The sequence below is a fragment of the Salmo salar genome, chromosome 20 (genome assembly GCF_965601325.2).
Source record: "Salmo salar chromosome 20, fSalSal1, whole genome shotgun sequence".
NCBI classification, from domain to species: domain Eukaryota; kingdom Metazoa; phylum Chordata; class Actinopteri; order Salmoniformes; family Salmonidae; genus Salmo; species Salmo salar.
This window is the reverse complement of record NC_138310.1, coordinates 66,501,013-66,520,405: the sequence shown is the minus strand read 5'-3', so window position 1 is coordinate 66,520,405 and position 19,393 is coordinate 66,501,013. Positions and strand designations below refer to the sequence as shown.

The 19,393-nt window shown below is 40.0% G+C and overlaps 1 protein-coding gene across 2 annotated transcripts; it reads left to right on the top strand.

Annotated features, from left to right (window-relative positions):
* Positions 1-1,627: 1,627 nt before the first annotated feature.
* LOC106581137 (diacylglycerol O-acyltransferase 2) lies at positions 1,628-14,606 on the top strand. 2 transcript variants are annotated; one of them, XM_014162958.3, is made up of 9 exons: positions 1,628-2,046; positions 2,250-2,375; positions 2,718-2,825; positions 2,931-3,001; positions 3,130-3,334; positions 3,517-3,691; positions 3,838-4,040; positions 4,559-4,628; positions 13,675-14,606. In XM_014162958.3, exons 1-9 carry the CDS (start codon positions 1,989-1,991, stop codon positions 13,751-13,753), a joined length of 1,095 nt encoding a protein of 364 aa, XP_014018433.1. In that variant the 5' UTR covers positions 1,628-1,988; the 3' UTR covers positions 13,754-14,606. The 2 variants fall into 2 exon arrangements, with proteins under 2 accessions (XP_014018433.1, XP_014018432.1); XM_014162957.3 differs by lacking the exon at positions 13,675-14,606 and having other exon boundaries at positions 1,629-2,046; positions 4,559-7,026.
* Positions 14,607-19,393: the final 4,787 nt, after the last annotated feature.

The window sequence follows — 19,393 nt, the reverse complement described above, 5'->3', positions numbered from 1 at the left end:
TGCAAAGTAGTTAAAAAGTAGTAAGTAGTTGAAAAGTTGCTAATTAGCTAAAATGCTAAAGTTGTCCATGATGAGATTCAAACTCGCAACCTTTGAGTTGCTAGATGTTCACATTATACACCTACCCATCCACCCCGACCAACCACCCTACTTTCGTTTTTGCCTTAACCTGTTGGGGGTAGGGGGCAGTATTTACACGGCCGGATAAAAAAACGTACCCGATTTAATCTGGTTATTACTACTACCCAGAAACTAGAATATGCATATAATTATTGGCTTTGGATAGAAAACACCCTAAAGTTTCTAAAACTGTTTGAATGGTGTCTGTGAGTATAACAGAACTCATATGGCAGGCAAAAACCTGAGAAGATTCTGTATAGGAAGTGCCCTCTCTGACCATTCCTTGAGCTTCTTGACTCTGTTTATTGAAGACTGAGGATCTTTGCTGTAACGTGACACTTCCTACGGCTCCCATAGGCTCTCAGAAGGCGGGAAAAAGCTGAATTATGTAATTCCAGCCACTGGTTGAAACACATTAGTGCTTTTGGCAAGTGCTCTATCAGAGGACAAAGGGCTGAGGCGCGTGCACGAGTCGACCCCATGTTTTTATTTTCTTTCGTCTTTGAACCTAAACACAGATTCCCGGTCGGAATATTATCGCTTTTTTACGAGAAAAATGGCATAAAAATTGATTTTAAACAGCGGTTGACATGCTTCGAAGTACGGTAATGGAATATTTAGAATTTTTTTGTCACGAAATGCGTCGTGCCCGTCACCCTTCTTTACCATTTGAATAGTGTCTTGAACGCACGAACAAAACAGAGGATATTTGAACATAACTATGGATTATTTTGAACCAAACCAACATTTGTTATTGAAGTAGAAGTCCTGGGAGTGCATTCTGACGAAGACAGCAATGGTAATAAAATTTTTCTTATAGTAAATCTGATTTTGGTGAGTGCTAAACTTGGTGGGTGTCTAAATAGCTAGCCCTGTGATGCCGGGCTATCTACTGAGAATATTGCAAAATGTGCTTTCACCGAAAAGCTATTTTAAAATCGGACATAGCGAGTGCATAGAGGAGTTCTGTATCTATAATTCTTAAAATAATTGTTATGTTTTTTGTGAACGTTTATCGTGAGTAATTTAGTAAATTCACCGGAAGTTTGTGGGGGGTATGCTAGTTCTGAACGTCACATGCTAATGTAAAAGCTGGTTTTTGATATAAATATGAACTTGATTGAACAAAACATGCATGTATTGTATAACATAATGTCCTAGGGTTGTCATCTGATGAAGATCATCAAAGGTTAGTGCTGCATTTAGCTGTGGTTTGGGTTTATGTGACATTATATGCTAGCTTGAAAAATGGGTGTCTGATTATTTCTGGCTGGATACTCTGCTGACATAATCTAATGTTTTGCTTTCGTTGTAAAGCCTTTTTGAAATCGGACAGTGTGGTTAGATTAACGAGAGTCTTGTCTTTAAAATGGTGTAAAATAGTCATATGTTTGAGAAATTGAAGTAATAGCATTTCTAAGGTATTTGAATAATGCGCCACGGGATTCAACTGGCTGTTGAGTAGGTGGGACGATTTCGTCCCGCCGACCCTAGAGAGGTTTTAAGTAACCATCTGTTTTATGTAACCATACCAAACACAACATATCTTATTTTGTATGCTATTTGACGCCTAGTCTATGAGACCAGATTGCTTGCTTATGTAGCTTATAAATGGCATGTAATATGACTAAAGTGAGGCAACATTTTGACATAATGAAACAGATAATATTCAAGGACAATGTTCAGATGTTCCCTGCAATAATAAAGAGCGTACACAATGTGCTCTGTGACAGTCACAGCACCCTTCACACTGTCGCCTCTCCTTTGAGGGGTAAAAACTTGTTCAACCAAGTGTGAGAGAGCACTGATGTGGGTTGTAATAGAGAACTCATTTTATTGCCTTTGACAGCTAACATTTCTGGCTTTCTATGTTCAATATTGTAGTTAAGAAGACAATTCTTCCGGCATACACCTGTGTCTTGCGAGGTAAGATCATTTTTCCGGAGTGCAATAAATCCATTCCAGTATCTTCACTCTTAATTAAGTTTGGTTTATTTCTTTCACAAACTGTGTTGAATATTGTTACATATTTTGTGTACTTTCAAGTTCCCGTAAATATAATCTGATTGCATTTTAAGTAGAAAAGTGTTGACATTTAAGTTTATCAATCCTAATGTGATGTGTTCCAGGCACTGGCTGCATCCTGTCGGCCCTGCAGTCCCTGCTCTCTGTGCGCTGGGCCTGGTGTCCCAGGCTGGAGAACCAGGTCCAGATCTTCTCTGTCATGCAGTTCATTGTCTCCTTCCTTATCATAGGTGAGATTATCTGCTGAGCTCTATATAATTCACTGTCAAATGGCTAAAGCACTGGAATTTTGTTTTTAATTTATGAACAGTATATAAATGGCCAGCCTTTTATTGGGATTCTTGGAAAACTGTTGCGTACTAGAGGGCATAAATACTGCACCACAGTGTTAATAGGTTGAACAACCTCTTACTGGCTATGACACACCACAAATAGTAAATTATGATTCTCAAACTTGTGTGCTGTTTTGTATAAAAAAAAATATTTTCACAGATTTTAAAAGACAATACGATGTTTGACAATTCAAAGTTAATCTGTGTTTCATCCTCTTGCCTCTCTCTGTGTTGGACCAGGCCCTATATGCTCTGTGGTGATGCTGTACCTCCTCTGGACTGACTACTGGTGGGTCACAGCCTCATACACCACCTGGCTCGTCTATGACTGGAACACACACAAACAAGGCAAGCTAAAAGCTACATTATAGAGAATACAGCTGGAGTAGGGCACTGGTTGTTCTTCAGACTTACTGTAGCTTTTTGTTGATGATATGGTCTGTTGACTCCTAGCTGGCCGAAGGTTCTCGTGGGTGAGGAACTGGACAGTTTGGACCTACTACCGGGACTACTTCCCTGTCCGAGTGAGTGATAGTAACTGCACACTGCTTTGTCACATTCCAAAGGGAAATTAACTGTGGTTAAGGCCAATATTTGATATTTAGTATAATTTCAATGTCGAGTCTCATATTTAACAATCTTCTGACTTCAGCTCATCAAGACTCACAACTTGTTGCCCAATCGAAACTATATCCTAGGCTACCACCCACATGGAATCTTTTGTTTTGGAGCATTTTGTAACTTTGCGACAGAAGCCAATGGTTTTTCAGCCAAGTTCCCTGGAATAACACCATTTGTGGCTACCCTGGCTGGGAACTTCCACATGCCATTAGTCAGAGAGTACCTGATGTCTGCAGGTGAGGACACTGGTCTCTGGTTAGTCTCAACCCATACTAAAACAATGAGTGATTGTTTGTAACGTGAACATACATTGCAGATTCATTTCCCTTCAAGGACAGTAACGGTGTCATTTATAGATATGATTGAGTAGTTCCGTAAATATTGCTCCTAAAAAGTGTGATTCATTGTTATTATTCAGGGATTTGTCCTGTGAATCGCGCCACACTGGAGTTCATTCTGTCGTGTAATGGGACAGGGAATGCAGTCGTTATTACTGTTGGAGGGGCAGCTGAATCTCTGGACTGTACTCCAGGAGTTCATTGTGTCACCTTAAAGAACCGCAAGGGCTTTGTGAAACTGGCTCTGCAACAAGGGTAAGTCCCCATGGTATACACAAACGATCCATACCAGAAAGCTACATTGATTCAAGCAGATACACTTTAAACAGACTGTCAAACTAATCATCTGGAGGTGAGACTGACTATGTTGTGTTGTGTCTTATTGTGTTATTGTCTACCAGGGCTGACCTGGTGCCTGTGTACTCGTTTGGGGAGAATGATGTGTATAAGCAGCTGATACTGAATGAGGGATCGTGGTGGAGGCTGATCCAGAGGAGGCTACAGAAGATCCTTGGCTTTGCCCCCTGTGTGTTTCAGGGCCGGGGCCTCTTCTCCCCTGACACCTGGGGCCTGGTTCCCTTCTCCAAACCCATCAATTCAGTTGGTAAGCTTACCATATTCCCTAGAAATACAAGGGGTCTTCTGTAAAGTTATTGCTATGTAATTACCATTTGACGATGTCATTTCTCAGTCATTTCTGTTCCCCTAAAACAAAGTGCCACCAAGTTATGTATGTGGAGAATGGCCTTGGATCTAATCTATACTGAACAAAAATATAATGCAACATGTAAAGTGTTGGTCCCATGTTTCATGAGCTGAAATAAAAGATCCCAGAAATGTTCCATTCACACAAAAAGCTTATTTGTCTTATTTATTCATGTCTGTAATAAAGCCATTTTGTTGGGAAAAACTCCTGCCCAGTCATGTGAAATACATTGATTATGGCCTAATGAATTTATTTCAATTGACTGATTTATTTCTATGAACTGTAACTCAGTAAAAAAGTTGTTGCATGCTGCATTTATATTTTTGTTCAGTATAGAATTCAAGTGCATTTTGATCTATTTTAGGTTGAGTAACACTGAGACTGTCATCTGGTTAGAAAATGATTTTGTCTTTCAGTTGGTAAACCCATGGAGATGCCCAAGATCAGTTCACCCAGCCAAGAAGAAGTGAATCATTACCACACCATGTACGTAAGCTCCCTTACACAGCTATTTGACAAGCACAAGACCCACTTCGGGCTGAGGGACGGGGATGTACTGGTGATTCACTGAGGTGTGGTCATACTCTGGCTGGGTCAGACACAAGTACTGCTCTTTGGCTGCTCCAGATATCACTTGTACATAATGACCTGAGCTGTGACTAACAGAAAAATCTCACAGTTCAAAGGCTATTTCAAAAAAATATATATATATATTTAACCTTTATTTAACCAGGTAGGCCAGTTGAGAACAAGTTCTCATTTACAACTGCAACCTGGCCAAGATAAAGCTAAGCAGTGTGATACAAACAACAACACAGAGTTACACATGGATTAACAAACGTACAGTCAATAACACAATAGATTAAATCTATATACAGTGTGTGCAAATGAGGTAAGATTAGGGAGGTAAGGCAATAAATAGGCCGTAGTGGCGAAGTAATTACAATTTAGCAATTAACACTGGAGTGATAGGTGTGCATAAGATGAATGTGCAAGTCGAGATACTGGGGTGCAAAGGAGCAAAAAAAAAAAAACTATATGGGGATGAGGTAGTTGGATGGGATATTTACAGATGGGCTATTTACAGCTGCAATGATCTGTGAGCTGCTCTGACAGCTGATGCTTAAAGTTAATGAGGGAGATATGAGTCTCCAGCTTCAGTGATTTTTGCAATTCGTTCCAGTCATTGGCAGCAGAGAACTGGATGAAAGGTGGCCGAAGGGGAATTGGTTTTGGCGGTGACCAGTGAAATATACCTGCTGGAGCGCGTGCTACGGGTGGGTGTTGCTATGGTGACCAGTGAGCTGAGATAAGGCGGGGCTTTACCTAGCAAAGACTTATAGATGACCTGGAGACAGTGGGTTTGGCGACGAATATGAAGCGAGGGCCAGCCAAAGAGAGCATACAAGTCGCAGTGGTGGGTAGTATATGGGGCTTTGGTGACAAAACGGATGGCACTGTGATAGACTGCATCCAATTTGCTGAGTAGAGTGTTGGAGGATATTTTGTATATTACATCGCCAAAGTCAAGGCTCGGTAGGACAGTCAGTTTTACGATGGTATGTTTTGCAGCATGAGTGAAGGATGCTTCTGTCTGTCAAGACAGACAGAAACACAATAGACATTAATGCTGCCGGTTCTTTTCTAAGATAGTCCCTAGGTGAAGTGTCCTGGGTTGTTATTTGTTTGCTATCTGGAAGCAAAGCCTGCTGCAACACATTTTATGCATTATTGTTCTCATCACGTTCACTTCAATTTAACCACCAGGGGGCAGCATATCTCTCAATTCATGGTTCTGGTGAAGTAAATAAATCAGAATGTGTATTTTAAATCCATAATATTTTTGTTTTAGAATCAGAACTGGGTTGTTTTTAGGCATTTTCCATAGAGATTTGCAAAGAAAACATTGTGATGTCAAATCTTTGCTTTATTTGTCTTAACAAGTCCCTTTCATGGCCACATAGGTGTGTCTTGACTCTTCACTACAGTGAACGAACGAACGTATGCCAGCAATTCAAACCTTTTGTAAAGTATTGTATATCAAGCAGGCATACATTATCATGTATTATTAGTTGCTTGTATGTTTTAATATTACTATTCAGTGGTTCAGTGTGTATATTTAAAGAAAATATTGTTCAGAGAGAGACTATTTATCTAAATTCACAAATGTATCTTAATTTTTCCACATAATAACAAGTGAGGTTCAATAGACACTTAAGATGTAGCTGCCACATGAACATAATCTGAGACTATCTGTTCACTTAACAATGATAAGAATGTAGGTCTTCATAAACACGCCATAACATTCCCCCTTTATTTTAGAAGGGCATTGAACAAGAAAAACATGAAACTGTCTTCAAACTACATCTTATTCCTTCTTAAAAATTGTAATAAAGTATGAATTCCATAATTTCTCAGAGGTGCCCTTTTATGTTATTTATCATAGCATATCATAGCATTCAATCTATGTATCTGCTTTTCAAAATGCAATATTCACTTTCATTGCCTCTAAATGTCAAGCCACTAAGCCCTCACTGAAGCCCTGAATCCGCCTGTCAGTCAGTGCCCTGGTCCCCAGCCCTTCATCCATCATGTGCATCTGTTGATGGTGTAATGTGTTTGTTACCACAGCTTAACAAGATACAGTAGGTCACCGTATTGACTTTCAGTTGCTTCTCAAATGTATGCTTTTAAAACATTTGATATCTTTGTTTGTTCATTGTAAAGAACTGATGCCTTTGAGCCATTCACCCTGTAATTGTTGTTGTTTTAATGTTCTGGATTTTACGGCTAAACAATGAAAATGTGGATAAACAAAATACTTTCTAGTAGCATCATAAAGTTGGTTTGACACCAAATATTAAAAGTGAACCAACAAATGAAAGAGTATTCCAAAATGTATTTTTATTAGACAAACAGCTGTAGAATACATCATTAACATGTCATGTATATTGGTATGATTATTTCAAAAGAAGCACATACTGTACGTTTTCAAAAAAATATGTTTATGTCGCTTGCCTTTACGTCTCACCAAAATTAAGGTGTTTTATTTGGTCATTGCAGGAGATTTATTTGCACTCAAAGATGTTTTTTCTATTATGACATGGGTCCAATCGACAAGTTTAACATAAATATATCTTTGTCTGTGTAACAGTGGTAGTTGTCAAGCAGGTGTTGTTTTCCAAACAAAGTGTTGGAGAAGAAAGTAAGTGCAATATGTGCCATGTAAAAAAAGCTAACGTCAAAGTTCCTTGCTCAGAACATGAGAACATATGAAAGCTGGTGGTTCCTTTTAACATGAGTCTTCAATATTCCCAGGTAAGAAGTTTTAGGTTGTAGTTATTATAGGAATTATAGGACTATTTCTCTCTATACCATTTGTATTTCATATACCTTTGACTATTGGATGTTCTTATAGGCACTTTAGTATTGCCAGTGTAACAGTATAGCTTCCGTCCCTCTCCTCGCCCCTACCTGGGCTCGAACCAGGAACACATCGACAACAGCCACCCTCGAAGCATTATTACCCATCACTCCACAAAAGCCGCGGCCCTTGCAGAGCAAGGGGAACAACCACTCCAAGTCTCAGAGCGAGTGACGTTTGAAACGCTATTAGCGCGCACCCCGCTAACTAGCTAGCCATTTCACATCGGTTACACCAGCCTAATCTCGGGAGTTGATAGGCTTGAAGTCATAAACAGCTCAATGCATGATGCACAGCGAAGAGCTGCTGGCAAACGCACGAAAGTGCTGTTTGAATGAATGCTTACGAGCCTGCTGCTGCCTTCCATCGCTCAGTCAGACTGCTCTATCAAATATCAAATCATAGACTTAATTATAACATAATAACACACAGAAATATGAGCCTTTGGTTATTAATATGGTTGAATCCGAAAACTATCATTTCGAAAACAAAACGTTTATTCTTTCAGTGAAATACGGAACCGTTCCATATTTTATCTAACGGATGGCATCCCTAAGTCTAAATATTGCTGTTACATTGTACAACCTTCAATGTTATGTCATAATTATGTACAATTCTGGCAAATTAATTACGGTCTTTGTTAGGAATAAATGGACTTCACACAGTTCGCAACGAGCCAGGCGGCCCAAACTGCTGCATATACCCTGACTGCTTGCACGGAACGCAAGAGAAGTGTCACAGTTTCCCTAGTTATAAGAAATTCATGTTAGCAGGCAATATTAACTAAATGTGCAGGTTTAAAAATATATACTTGTGTATTGATTTTAAAGAAAGGCATTGATGTTTATGGTTAGGTACCCATTAGTGCAACGACAGTGCTTTTTTTCGCGAATGCGCTTGTTAAATCATCACCCGTTTGGCGAAGTAGGCTGTGATTCGATGAGAAATTAACAGGCACCACATCGATTATATGCAACGCAGGACATGCTAGATAAACTAGTAATATCATCAACCATGTGTAGTTAACTAGTGATTATGTTAAGATTGATTGCTTTTTATAAGATAAGTTTAATGCTAGCTAGCAACTTACCTTGGCTTCTTGCTGCCCTCGGTAACAGGTAGTCAGCCTGCCACGCAGGCTCCTCATGGAGTGCAATGTAAGGCAGGTGGTTAGAGCGTTGGACTAGTAACCGAAGGTTGCAAAAAACGAATCCCCGAGCTGACAAGGTAAAAATCTGTCCTTCTGCCCCTGAACAAGGCAGTTAACCCACCATTCCTAGGACGTCATTGAAAATAAGAACGTGTTCTTAACTGACTTGCCTAGTTAAATAAAGTTGTAAAAAAATATATTTAAAAAATCCTAAAATACCGATTACCGATTGTTATGAAAACTTGAAATCGGCCCTAATTAATCGGCCATTCCGATTAATCGGTCGACCTCTAGTACATACATACATAAAGCAAGGGTTAGGGTTAGAGTTGTGGTTGAAGCTAAGGTTAGGGTTGAACCGGGATGTGGGCATGAAGCTAGAATTAGGGAAAGGGTTATGGCACAACCCGAACCCTATCCCTAACCTTAACAAACATTTTTATGGTGGACCAAATCAGACACTGTCCAACACCCTGGTAAACATGTCACTGGTTGGTTCACTCAGTTGTGTCTTGCGCTTAGCGATAATAAACCACCTAATCCACCCATTACCAGCCAGCTGGTGACAGACAAACATTGTTATGAAATACATCAATGTATCCTACACAAAAAACACATAATGAGATTAAATAAAGCAGCTCAACAGTACATAAAACAATACCAAAGCTGTATGGAAATTGTGTTTGTTGATCTTCAAAAGGCCAGTGCATTGCTTCATTCTTGTTAATATCACTGATGCGCTGCATCCAAGTTTGTGTAATGGAACACACTCTGCACACCTACTGGCTCTAACAACATTTGGGTGGCATTGTTGGATATGTCTGGAACCTGGAAAACAAGATGAAACGGTAAACAAGAAGACTAGCAACAAGATGGTGGATGCTAACATTATGGAGATGCTAGTCACCATCCATGCAGAAATGGCTACACTACGCTCTGACTTCATGAACGAACTTTGTTCCTCTGTGTCAAGTCTACGACCTGAAATTATGACAGAAGTCCAATCAACTATGGCAACACTACAAACAACTATCACGACAGAAAGCCAAAAAAATAAAGGATTTGGAAACATCATTGACCAACATCGATAAGCGGCTTACCGAATTGGAGACCAAAAACAACGATCTTACCCCCGAGAATGTGAAGCTAAAGGTTAAAACTTTTTAGCAGACACTCTTATCCAGAGCAACTTACAGTAGTGAATTCATACATTTCATTCTTATTTTTTCCTTGTTTTCCTGTACTGGCCCCCAGTGGGAATCGAACCCACATCCCTGGCGTTGCAAACACCATGCTCTACCAACTGAGCCACAGTAGTCTAGCTTAACAGTAAAACCGTTCCCGGAGACAGAAAATATGTGTGGTCAGAATCCCAGAAGGAACGGAAGGGTGCAATCCTACCGAGTTCATGGCCTCTTTCCTGCAAGACTTCATCGACAGAGAAACGTTTGACAGGCCCACAGTCATCAACAGGGCGCATCGCACTCTAGCAGCAAAACCACAGCCCGGTCGCCCTCCCAGAGTAATGCTGCTCCGCTTACATTACATCCAGACCAAAGAGAAAATTCTTCGGACCTCCCGCGAAAGAGGACAGTTGAACTACAATGACAAGCGTATCCATATCTTCCCAGATTACTCGGCAGACCTGGCAAGAGGCAGAGCTGCATATAAAGATGTAAAAGCCCACCTTCACAAGGCAGGAGTCAGATATCGCCTGATACACTTGGCTAAATTCAGGATTGCAGTATTTTCCAGGGGGCTAGCCACACATTTTACGAACCCTAGTCTGCGCTCACCTTCTACCGGGACAATATCCACTCAACAGCAGCACAGAACCCAGATTCGTGAAGGCAGCTAGTTATGTTATTAGGGTGCACACATGGCCAGTTTATGTATGTGAAGGTGAGAAACTTTTATTTCAGCAGTCCATGCACCGCAATAAGAGTACCAGTCAAAAGTTTGGACACACCTACTCATTCCAGGGGTTTTCTTTATTTTTACTATTTTCTACATTGTAGAATAATAGTGAAGACATCAAAACTATGAAATAACACATATGGAATCATGTAGTAACCAACAAGGTGTTAAATCAATCAAAATATATTTTATATTTGAGATTCTTCAAAGTAGCCACCCTTTGCCTTGATGACAGCTTTGCACACTCTTGACATTGGATAAATTGAATAAATCATTAACTGCTCCAGTCTCGAATCATAGAGCCTCAAAAGCTCTCAGAAGCGTTTGTGATTCATCTGGTTTAGTAAATGTATGGAGAGAGCTAAATCCTAATGTCAGAGACTATACCTTCTACTCTATTTTAGATTGGACAATATTTTTATGCCCACTTACATGCACGTTGTCCAATCATGTGCTATTGGTTCTATAGTAATTTCTGACCATGCCCCAGTGTATATAGATATTGAAATTGGCAAAACAATCCCCCAAATCAGATATTGGGGACTTAATGTCTCTGCTTAACAATGAAGGAATCTGCTCTGTGATAAAATATAAATGATCACATTACTGGCTCAACAATCCTGTCTGAGCTGCAACTAGCTGGGATCCTGCTAAAAGCAACCATAAGTGGTTATATTATTTTCCAAGCCTCTCTGATCAAGAAGCTTAGAATGGAAAATAGGGAAAAATTGGAGGCTGAAGTATAGCATCTAGAACTTTTTTATAGACAACAGCCAACCCAGGTGAACTGGAATTCACTAGCTTGTGCTAAGGCCAAACTCAACAAAGCATGTCAATTTTTATTTTTTTTCGGTAACTGTCCGAGCCATCTACTGCACACCAACTTCATCAGGCTAGGTCACTTTTTTCTCCACTTCCTGACTGAATGACGTGCCCAAAGTAAACTGCCTGTTACTCAGGCCCTGAAGCCAGGATATGCATATAATTGGTACCATTGGAAAGAAAACACTTTGAAGTTTGAAGAAATGTTAAAATAATGTAGGACAGTATAACACAATAGATATGGTAGCAGAAAATCCAAAGAAAAACCAGCCCAGAATAATTTTCTTTAGAGAGACCATGCTCATCCAATGGTCAGTTTTAGGGAATTCTCAATTCTAGCTCCCAGGATGCAATTCCTATGGCTTCCACGGGGTGTCAGCAGTCTATGTTCAAGTTTCAGGCTTGTAACTTGAATAACGAATAAGAAATAACAGTTTTAGTACAAGGATACCGGCTTGAAAATCCGTGTTTGCGCGCGCCAAGAAGACAAAAAGCAACCTGCTAAAATTGGTTTCCTATTGAACATACTTCTTTCCGTAAGAAATATTATAGTTTGATTACATTTTTGGGTATCTGAGAAATGAAACAGAAGTTTAGGGGTAGATTTTCGCACTCCTTTCTTTGCAAGTTGAATGAGTGGAATACTCAAATCGATGGTGCCAACTAGACTGACTTTTTGGGATATAAAGAAGGATTTTATCTAACAAAACGACACTACATGTTATAGCTGGGACCCTTTGGATGACAAATCAGAGGAAGATTTTCAAAAAGTAGGTGAATATTTAATCGCTATTTATGAATTTATGAAATCTGTGCCAGTGGAAAAATATTTTGATGTGGGGTGTCATCCTCAAACAATCGCATGGCATGCTTTTGCTGTAATAGCTCCAGTAAATCAGACAGTGCAGTTAGATTAACAACAATTTAAGCTTTCAACCGGTACCAAAATGTTTAATATTCATAATTTTTATGATTATTTATTTGAATTGCGCCCTCCAGTTTCACCGGAAGTTGTCCCGCTAGCGGGACGCTGAGGCTTATTAAAAGAACAGAATGAAAGATCGATTAAGTCTATAAGGATGGCAGATGGCTCTACTTCTTATCCATTGCGTATCAATAATAAGTTTTGCGACTTCAATAAATCTCTCTATATTTCACAATGTACAAGATCGATTTGGAATGGACAATGTGAGACGTGCTTTGAATATCATAAACCACCTTGGCAGAATTAAAGACCATGCACTCATTGTCTCTCTCGATGCCAAAAAGGCCTTCAATAGAGTTGAGTGGAAATTATTTTTTGCTCTATTAGAAAAAGTGAATCTGGGTGACCGTTTTATTAATTTAGTAAAATGACTTAATTCTGACCCATCAGCGGCAGTTAACACAAATGGTAAATTATCAGAAAGATTTCCTATCGGTAGGGGATGTCGTCGAGGCTGTCCTTTATCTCCTGCTCTGTTCTCATTAGTCGTACAACGACTGGATGAGGCAATAAGGTCTAGTAATAACATCAGGGGCATCTCTATGGGTGATTAAGAGCATAGCATTTCCTTATTTGCTGATGATGTGCTTTATACATGTCTAAACCAGAGACGTCTGTCACTGCAGTAATGGACATCATATCTGAATATGGTAACCTGTCAGAGTACAAAATTAAGGTTGATATATTCATGGCTTTATCTTTGAATGTCCCCTCTACGATCAACTTAGAAACGATATCTCCATTCCAATTGATCGAAACAAGCTTAAAATACTTGGGCACATATGTTACTCCAAATCTTAAAGACCTGATCACTTCAAATTATATGCCTTTGCTCACAAAGATTAAACAGGACGTGATTAACTGCTCTACCCTAACAAACTCTCTTTTTGGCATGATTAATGTTGTCAAGATGAATATCCTTCCTTGGCTAAATTATCTATTCCAATATATCCCCTGCCATCTATCTCAGTCCTTTTTTTCAGAAAATTAATGCCAATATATCTAAATATATCTGGAACAATAAGAAATCTAGAACCAAATTTACCAAACTAAATAAGCCTAAGGATTTAGGAGGCGTCTCTGCCAAATCTGCAACTATATTACTGGTCTGCTCTGAATTTATATTTGCTCTACTTTTATTGTAACGTTGTGTTTGACCCTGACTCTGAACGTCTGTTCAATACCCTTGTTTACTTAGCCAAAAAATGCATATTGTTATTATTATGCTCTGCAGAGGGTGGCACAACGTATCACCGGGGGCAAACTACCTGCCCTCCAGAACACTCGATGTCACAGGAAGGTCAAAAAGATAATCAAGGACAACAACCACCCGAGCCACTGCCTGTTCACCCCGCTACCATCCAGAAGGCAATGTCAGTACAGGTGCATCAAACCTGGGACCGAGAGACTGAAAAACAGTTTCTATCTCAAGGCCGTCAGACTGTTAAACAGCCATCACTAACACAGAGAGGCTGCTACCTACATACAGACTTGAAATCATTGACCACTTTAATAAATGGATCACTAGTCACTTTAATAATGCCACTTTAATAATGTTTACATATCTTGCATTACTCATCCCATATGTATATGCTGTATTTTATGCCATCTATTGCATCTTGCCTATGCCTCTCAGTCATTGCTCATCCATATATTTTTATGTATATATTCTTATTCCATTCCTTTATTTAGATTTGTGTGTATTAGGTAGTTGTTGTGGAATTGTTAGATTACATGTTAGATATTGCTGCGCTGTCGGGACTAGAAGCACAAGCATTTCGCTACACTCGCAATAACATCTGCTAACCATGTGTATGTGACTAATGAAATTTGATTTGATTTGGTCCACACCTGAAGTACCATCTGCGAGAATGTGGCTTTCTCAAGCTTCTGCTATTCTATCCCTAGAGAAACTTACCTTCGATTTACACCAGAAGTCTGATACATAGAGGAAAATCTGGTCTCCATTGTGGTCCTATGTAGTCCTCCCATAAATGCCCCATGTTATAATTATGTTTGTATATATATTTTTCTCTCTATTTTATGACTGCCTTTTTGTATAATGTTTTGCTGTATCCTATTTCCTTTTATTGTACTTAGTCTTTGTGGTACGCTTTGGTTGTCTATGAAACCCATGTTAAAATAAAATAACATTCTAATAAAAAGAGAATTACAAAAAAATGAAGTATAAGTTCCCCAAAGCAGCCAGCCACAATCAGAGGAAAACTGGGTGGACTGTAAGAAGCGCTCAAACTTTGATAACGTCAGCACCCATCATTGCTGAGGAGGCCAAAAAAAGATTAAGCTAACTCATCGTGCTAGGGTGTTATGTCATCCTGCATTGGAGAGTCAGTTTGGAGGCAAGCAAGCAGCAGCATGGGCTAGTAAGTCTAATCAAATCAAATATTGTCACATGCTTTGTAAACAGGTGTAGACTAACAGTGAAAGGCTTACTTCCCAACAATGCAGAGAGAAAAATTAAAAAAATAATAATAAATAACAAGGAGTAAATACAAAATGAGTAACAATCTTTTGGCTATATACACAGGCTACCAGTACCGAGTTGATTTGCAGGGGTACGAGGTAAGTGAGGCAGTTACACTGCACCAAAAGTATGTGGACACCCCTTCCAATTTGTGGATTTGGCTAGTTCAGCCACACCCGTTGCTAATAAGTGTATAAAACGAAGAACACAGCCATGCAATCTCCAAAGATTGGCAGTAGAATGGCTCGTACTGAAGAAGTCAGTGACTAGCAACGTGGCACCGTCATAGGATGCCACCTTTCCAACAAGTCAATTAGTCAAATTTCTGCCCTGCTAGAGCTGCCCTGGTCAACTGTAAGTGCTGATATTGTGAAATAGAAATGACTAAGAGCAACAACAGCTAATCCGTGAAGTGGTAGGCCACACAAGCTCAAAGAACGGGACCGCCGGGTGCTGAACCGTGTAGCTTTATTTTAATATATATTACATTGTTTTTTCCCCTCATCAATCTACACACAATACCCCATAATGACAGAGCAAAAACTGTTTTTTAGAAATGTTAGTGAATTTATTTAAAAAAAAACGGAAATATTTGATTTACATAAGTATTCAGACCCTCTACTCAGTACTTTGTTGAAGCACCTTTGGCAGCGATTACAGCATCGAGTCTTCTTGGATATGATGCTACAAGCTTGGCACACCTGTATTTGGGGATTTTCTCCCATTCTTCTCTGCAGATCCTCTCAAGCTCTGTTAGGTTGGATGGGGAGTGTTGCTGCACAGCTATTTTCAGGTCTCTCCAGAGATGTTCGATTGGGTTCAAGTCCGGGCTCTGGCAGGGCCACTCAAGAACATTGAGACTTTTCCCGAAGCCACTCCTGCATTGTCTTGGCTGTGTGCATACGGTCGTTGTCCTGTTGGAAGGTGAACCGTCGCCCCAGTCTGATGTTCTCAGTGCTCTAGAGCAATTTTTCATCAAGGATCTCTCTGTACTTTGCTCTGTTCATCTTTGCCTCAATCCTGACTAGTCTCCCAGTTCCTGCCGCTGAAAAACATCCCCCACAGCATGATGCTGCCACCACCATGCGTCACTGTAGAGATGGTGCCAGGTTTCCTCCAGACGTGACGCTTGGCATTCAGGCCAAAGAGTTCAATCTTGGTTTCATCAGACCAGAGAATCTTGTTTCTCATGGTCTGAGAGTCTTTAGGTGATTTTTGGCAAACTCCAAGTGAGCTGCCATGTGCCTTTTACTGAGGAGTGGCTTCCATCTGGCCACTCTACCATAAAGGCCTGATTGGTGGAGTGCTGCAGAGATGATTGTCCATCTGGAAGGTTCTCCCATCTCCACAGAGGAGCTGTAGAGCTCTGTCAGAGTGACCATCAGAGTGCCTTCGTCACCTCCCTGACCAAGGCTCATCTCCCCCGACTGCTCAGTTTTGCCGGGTGGCCAGCTCTAGGAAGAGTCTTGGTGGTTCCAAAATTCTTCCATTTAAGAATGATGGAGGCCACTGTGTTCTTGGGGACCTTCAATGCTGCAGAAATGTTTCGGTACCTTTCCCCAGATCTGTGCCTCAACACAATCCTGTCTCGGTGCTCTACGGACAATTCCTTCGACCTCATGGCTTGGTTTTTTGCTCTGACATGCACTGTCAACTGTGGGACCTTACATTGACAGGTGTGTGCCTTTCCAAATCATGTCCAATCAATTAAATTTACCACAGGTAGACTCCAATCAAGTTGTAGAAACATCTCAAGGATGATCAATGGAAACAGGATGCATCTGAGCTCAATTTTGAGTCTCATAGCAAAGGTTCTGAATACTTATGTAAATATGGTATTTCAGTTTTTTATTTTGAATACATTTGTAAAAATGTCTAAAAAACAGTTTTTGCTTAGTCATTATGGGGTGTTGTGTGTAGATTGCTGAGGATTTTTTTATGTAATCCATTTTAGAACAAGGCTGTTAAGTAACTAAATGTGGAAAAAGTCAATGGGTCTGAATACTTTCCGAAGGCCCTGTATGTAGGGGTAAAGTGACTAGACAACAGGATAGATAATAAACAATAGCAGCAGCGTATGTGATGAGTCAAAACAGTTAGTGCAAAAACGACCAATGCAGATAGTCCGGCTAGGTATTTGGTTAGCTATGCTATGCTACTAATTCTATTAGCAGTGAGGAAGACTAATAAGGAGGGCTAGATATGTAACTGGCAAGAATGTGTAATATTACAATAATATTTTACAGTAATAATTCAAGTAGTATTTCAAAAATACTTTCTACCTCTAATGATAAAATGCTAATTTGCATGATTCATTTGGAGAATGCTTTACACAGCTTTTCAAAATCTATTAACAGAATAAAAAAATTAAAAAAATGTATCAATGCAAAAAAGAAAACAGGGGGTGGGAAAATGTAGAAGTGAAGGACATAAGAAGAAAGGAGCTACCTGGAAATATAAGACAAACTCTGGGCCTCTGGAAAATTGATGTATTTTTTTATTGCACAACAGGAGATTATAATAAATGGGAAAAGAGATGGCACTTGACTTTACTACAAAATTGTTTAGCCAACAGTGGTTTGAGAAGGCATATGTTATGTAGCTCTCTGATCTGGTGTGGAATATGTCTGACAGATGTTCCACATATAACCATCTTTTGTTCATGGAAGGGATCACTTGTGTAGTGGTGGTGTCCATGAAAATAATTTACAGCCTGTGTCAGAGAAGACCTCTGGTTGCAAAGGAGTACAGAGGGGAGCTCCAAGACTGCAATAGAAGCCAGCAGCTATTAGAGTAAAAATGCCTTATTCATTTTCACTGACTCCAAATAAAACTGATGCTAATAGACTGACTAAAAAAAATAGTCCCATTGTCACGTCTGCTCCTGCTCCTCCCCTCCGGTGTACAATCACCAGAGTACTAACCCCCGGTCCTGGGATTCATCATTACGCACACCTGTGAATCATTATGATTCATACCTGGACTCCATTACCTTCATCATTCCCTCCCCTTTATATGTCACTCTCCCAGGTTCACTCACCAGTTGGTATTGTTCTTGTGTCTCAGCGTATTGCCTTATGTTAGTGTCGTGTTCTTAGTTTTGTTGTTTTATTAAAACGTTTCACCTGCACCTGCTTCCGACTCACCGCCCCATCATTACACCCATGTAGATATTTGGATTAGAAACAGAAATGTTGCCAAATACACTTTATTGTTTTTTTTTATATACACAACATACTGTGTGATATATTTAAATTCTGCATACAAAAGACAAGTTTTTCAAATAGTATATTATGTTTGTTTTTGTAGCCTAGTGGCAGCTAAGTCCTAGCAAATACTCTGCTGTATACTTGCTACAGAAGTTCCCAGTCTTCGAGTCACAGACATCGACCAAATACTTCAGGTTACAAAAAGGGAGTATAAAATGAGACCTTCTGTATTAAACACTTCATCATCCTACAGATAAGAGAGGTGCAGATCCCTGAAACCCTCTTCAATTCCTGTTTCAACTGTTCCACATAAAACCATAAGTCAAACATTATACACCCTTTAGGGATTCCTGAGGGATTTCCATTCCCACAAAGATATAGTCAATACATCATAGATGCATGCTAATAAATTATATTGATGGTATAACAGCAGTATATGAATAATTCTTTATAAACACACATCCCTGGCAATATTCATAGAATACCCAGTGATAAAAATATTCTAAAATGTAATGAATGTTCTTCGTCAGAATTTATATTAGGCAAGAGCTGAAAGTAAAAACATTGTTGGTACAGTTCTTTGATTTCAATCCTGGAGAAGCCTGGGTTAAGATGAAGAGTTGGTTAGTTCACATGCAAATGTGTCTCTCCACTGTCCTGTGACATGTCCTACAGCTCACGTAGCAGCACCAGTGGAACCTGGAGTGGCATTTCTCCACCAGCCACTCTGTGTAAGGACTGTGGCCTCGACCACAGCACATCAGATCACAGCTGTCACTGCCACTCGACGTCTCGTTGCATTGTCTATGGAGAAAAGAAGAAACAAGCAGCTAAAATATTTCCAACTGACACCTGGCTTAATGCATTTGAGTTATGGTTGTAGACAGCGGTGTACAAATTCCCAAATTTTGTCATGTAACATATTACACACCAAGTTAATGTTTGGCCCTGAAGGTTACTACTGACTGGACACTAACCTGAGTGGAGTACCCAGTGAGCCCATCTTGGCTTCCTCTGTGCAGAAGACGGGGTGAGCTCTGTAGATACACCAGCTCGCTGTCTCTGATTGGCCGAATGCCAATATCTCGAGGCACTAGCTGCGTCCTAACCCCCACGGACCGCGGGATCACCTTACTGGCAGACAGGTACTTAGTCTTCAGAGCTTTGGCAACCAGCTTCAGGTCCTGCAGACCTCTCCAGCAGGTCCTGATTGAGCAGGAGCCAGACACGCCGTGACACTTACACACCACCTGCAGAGC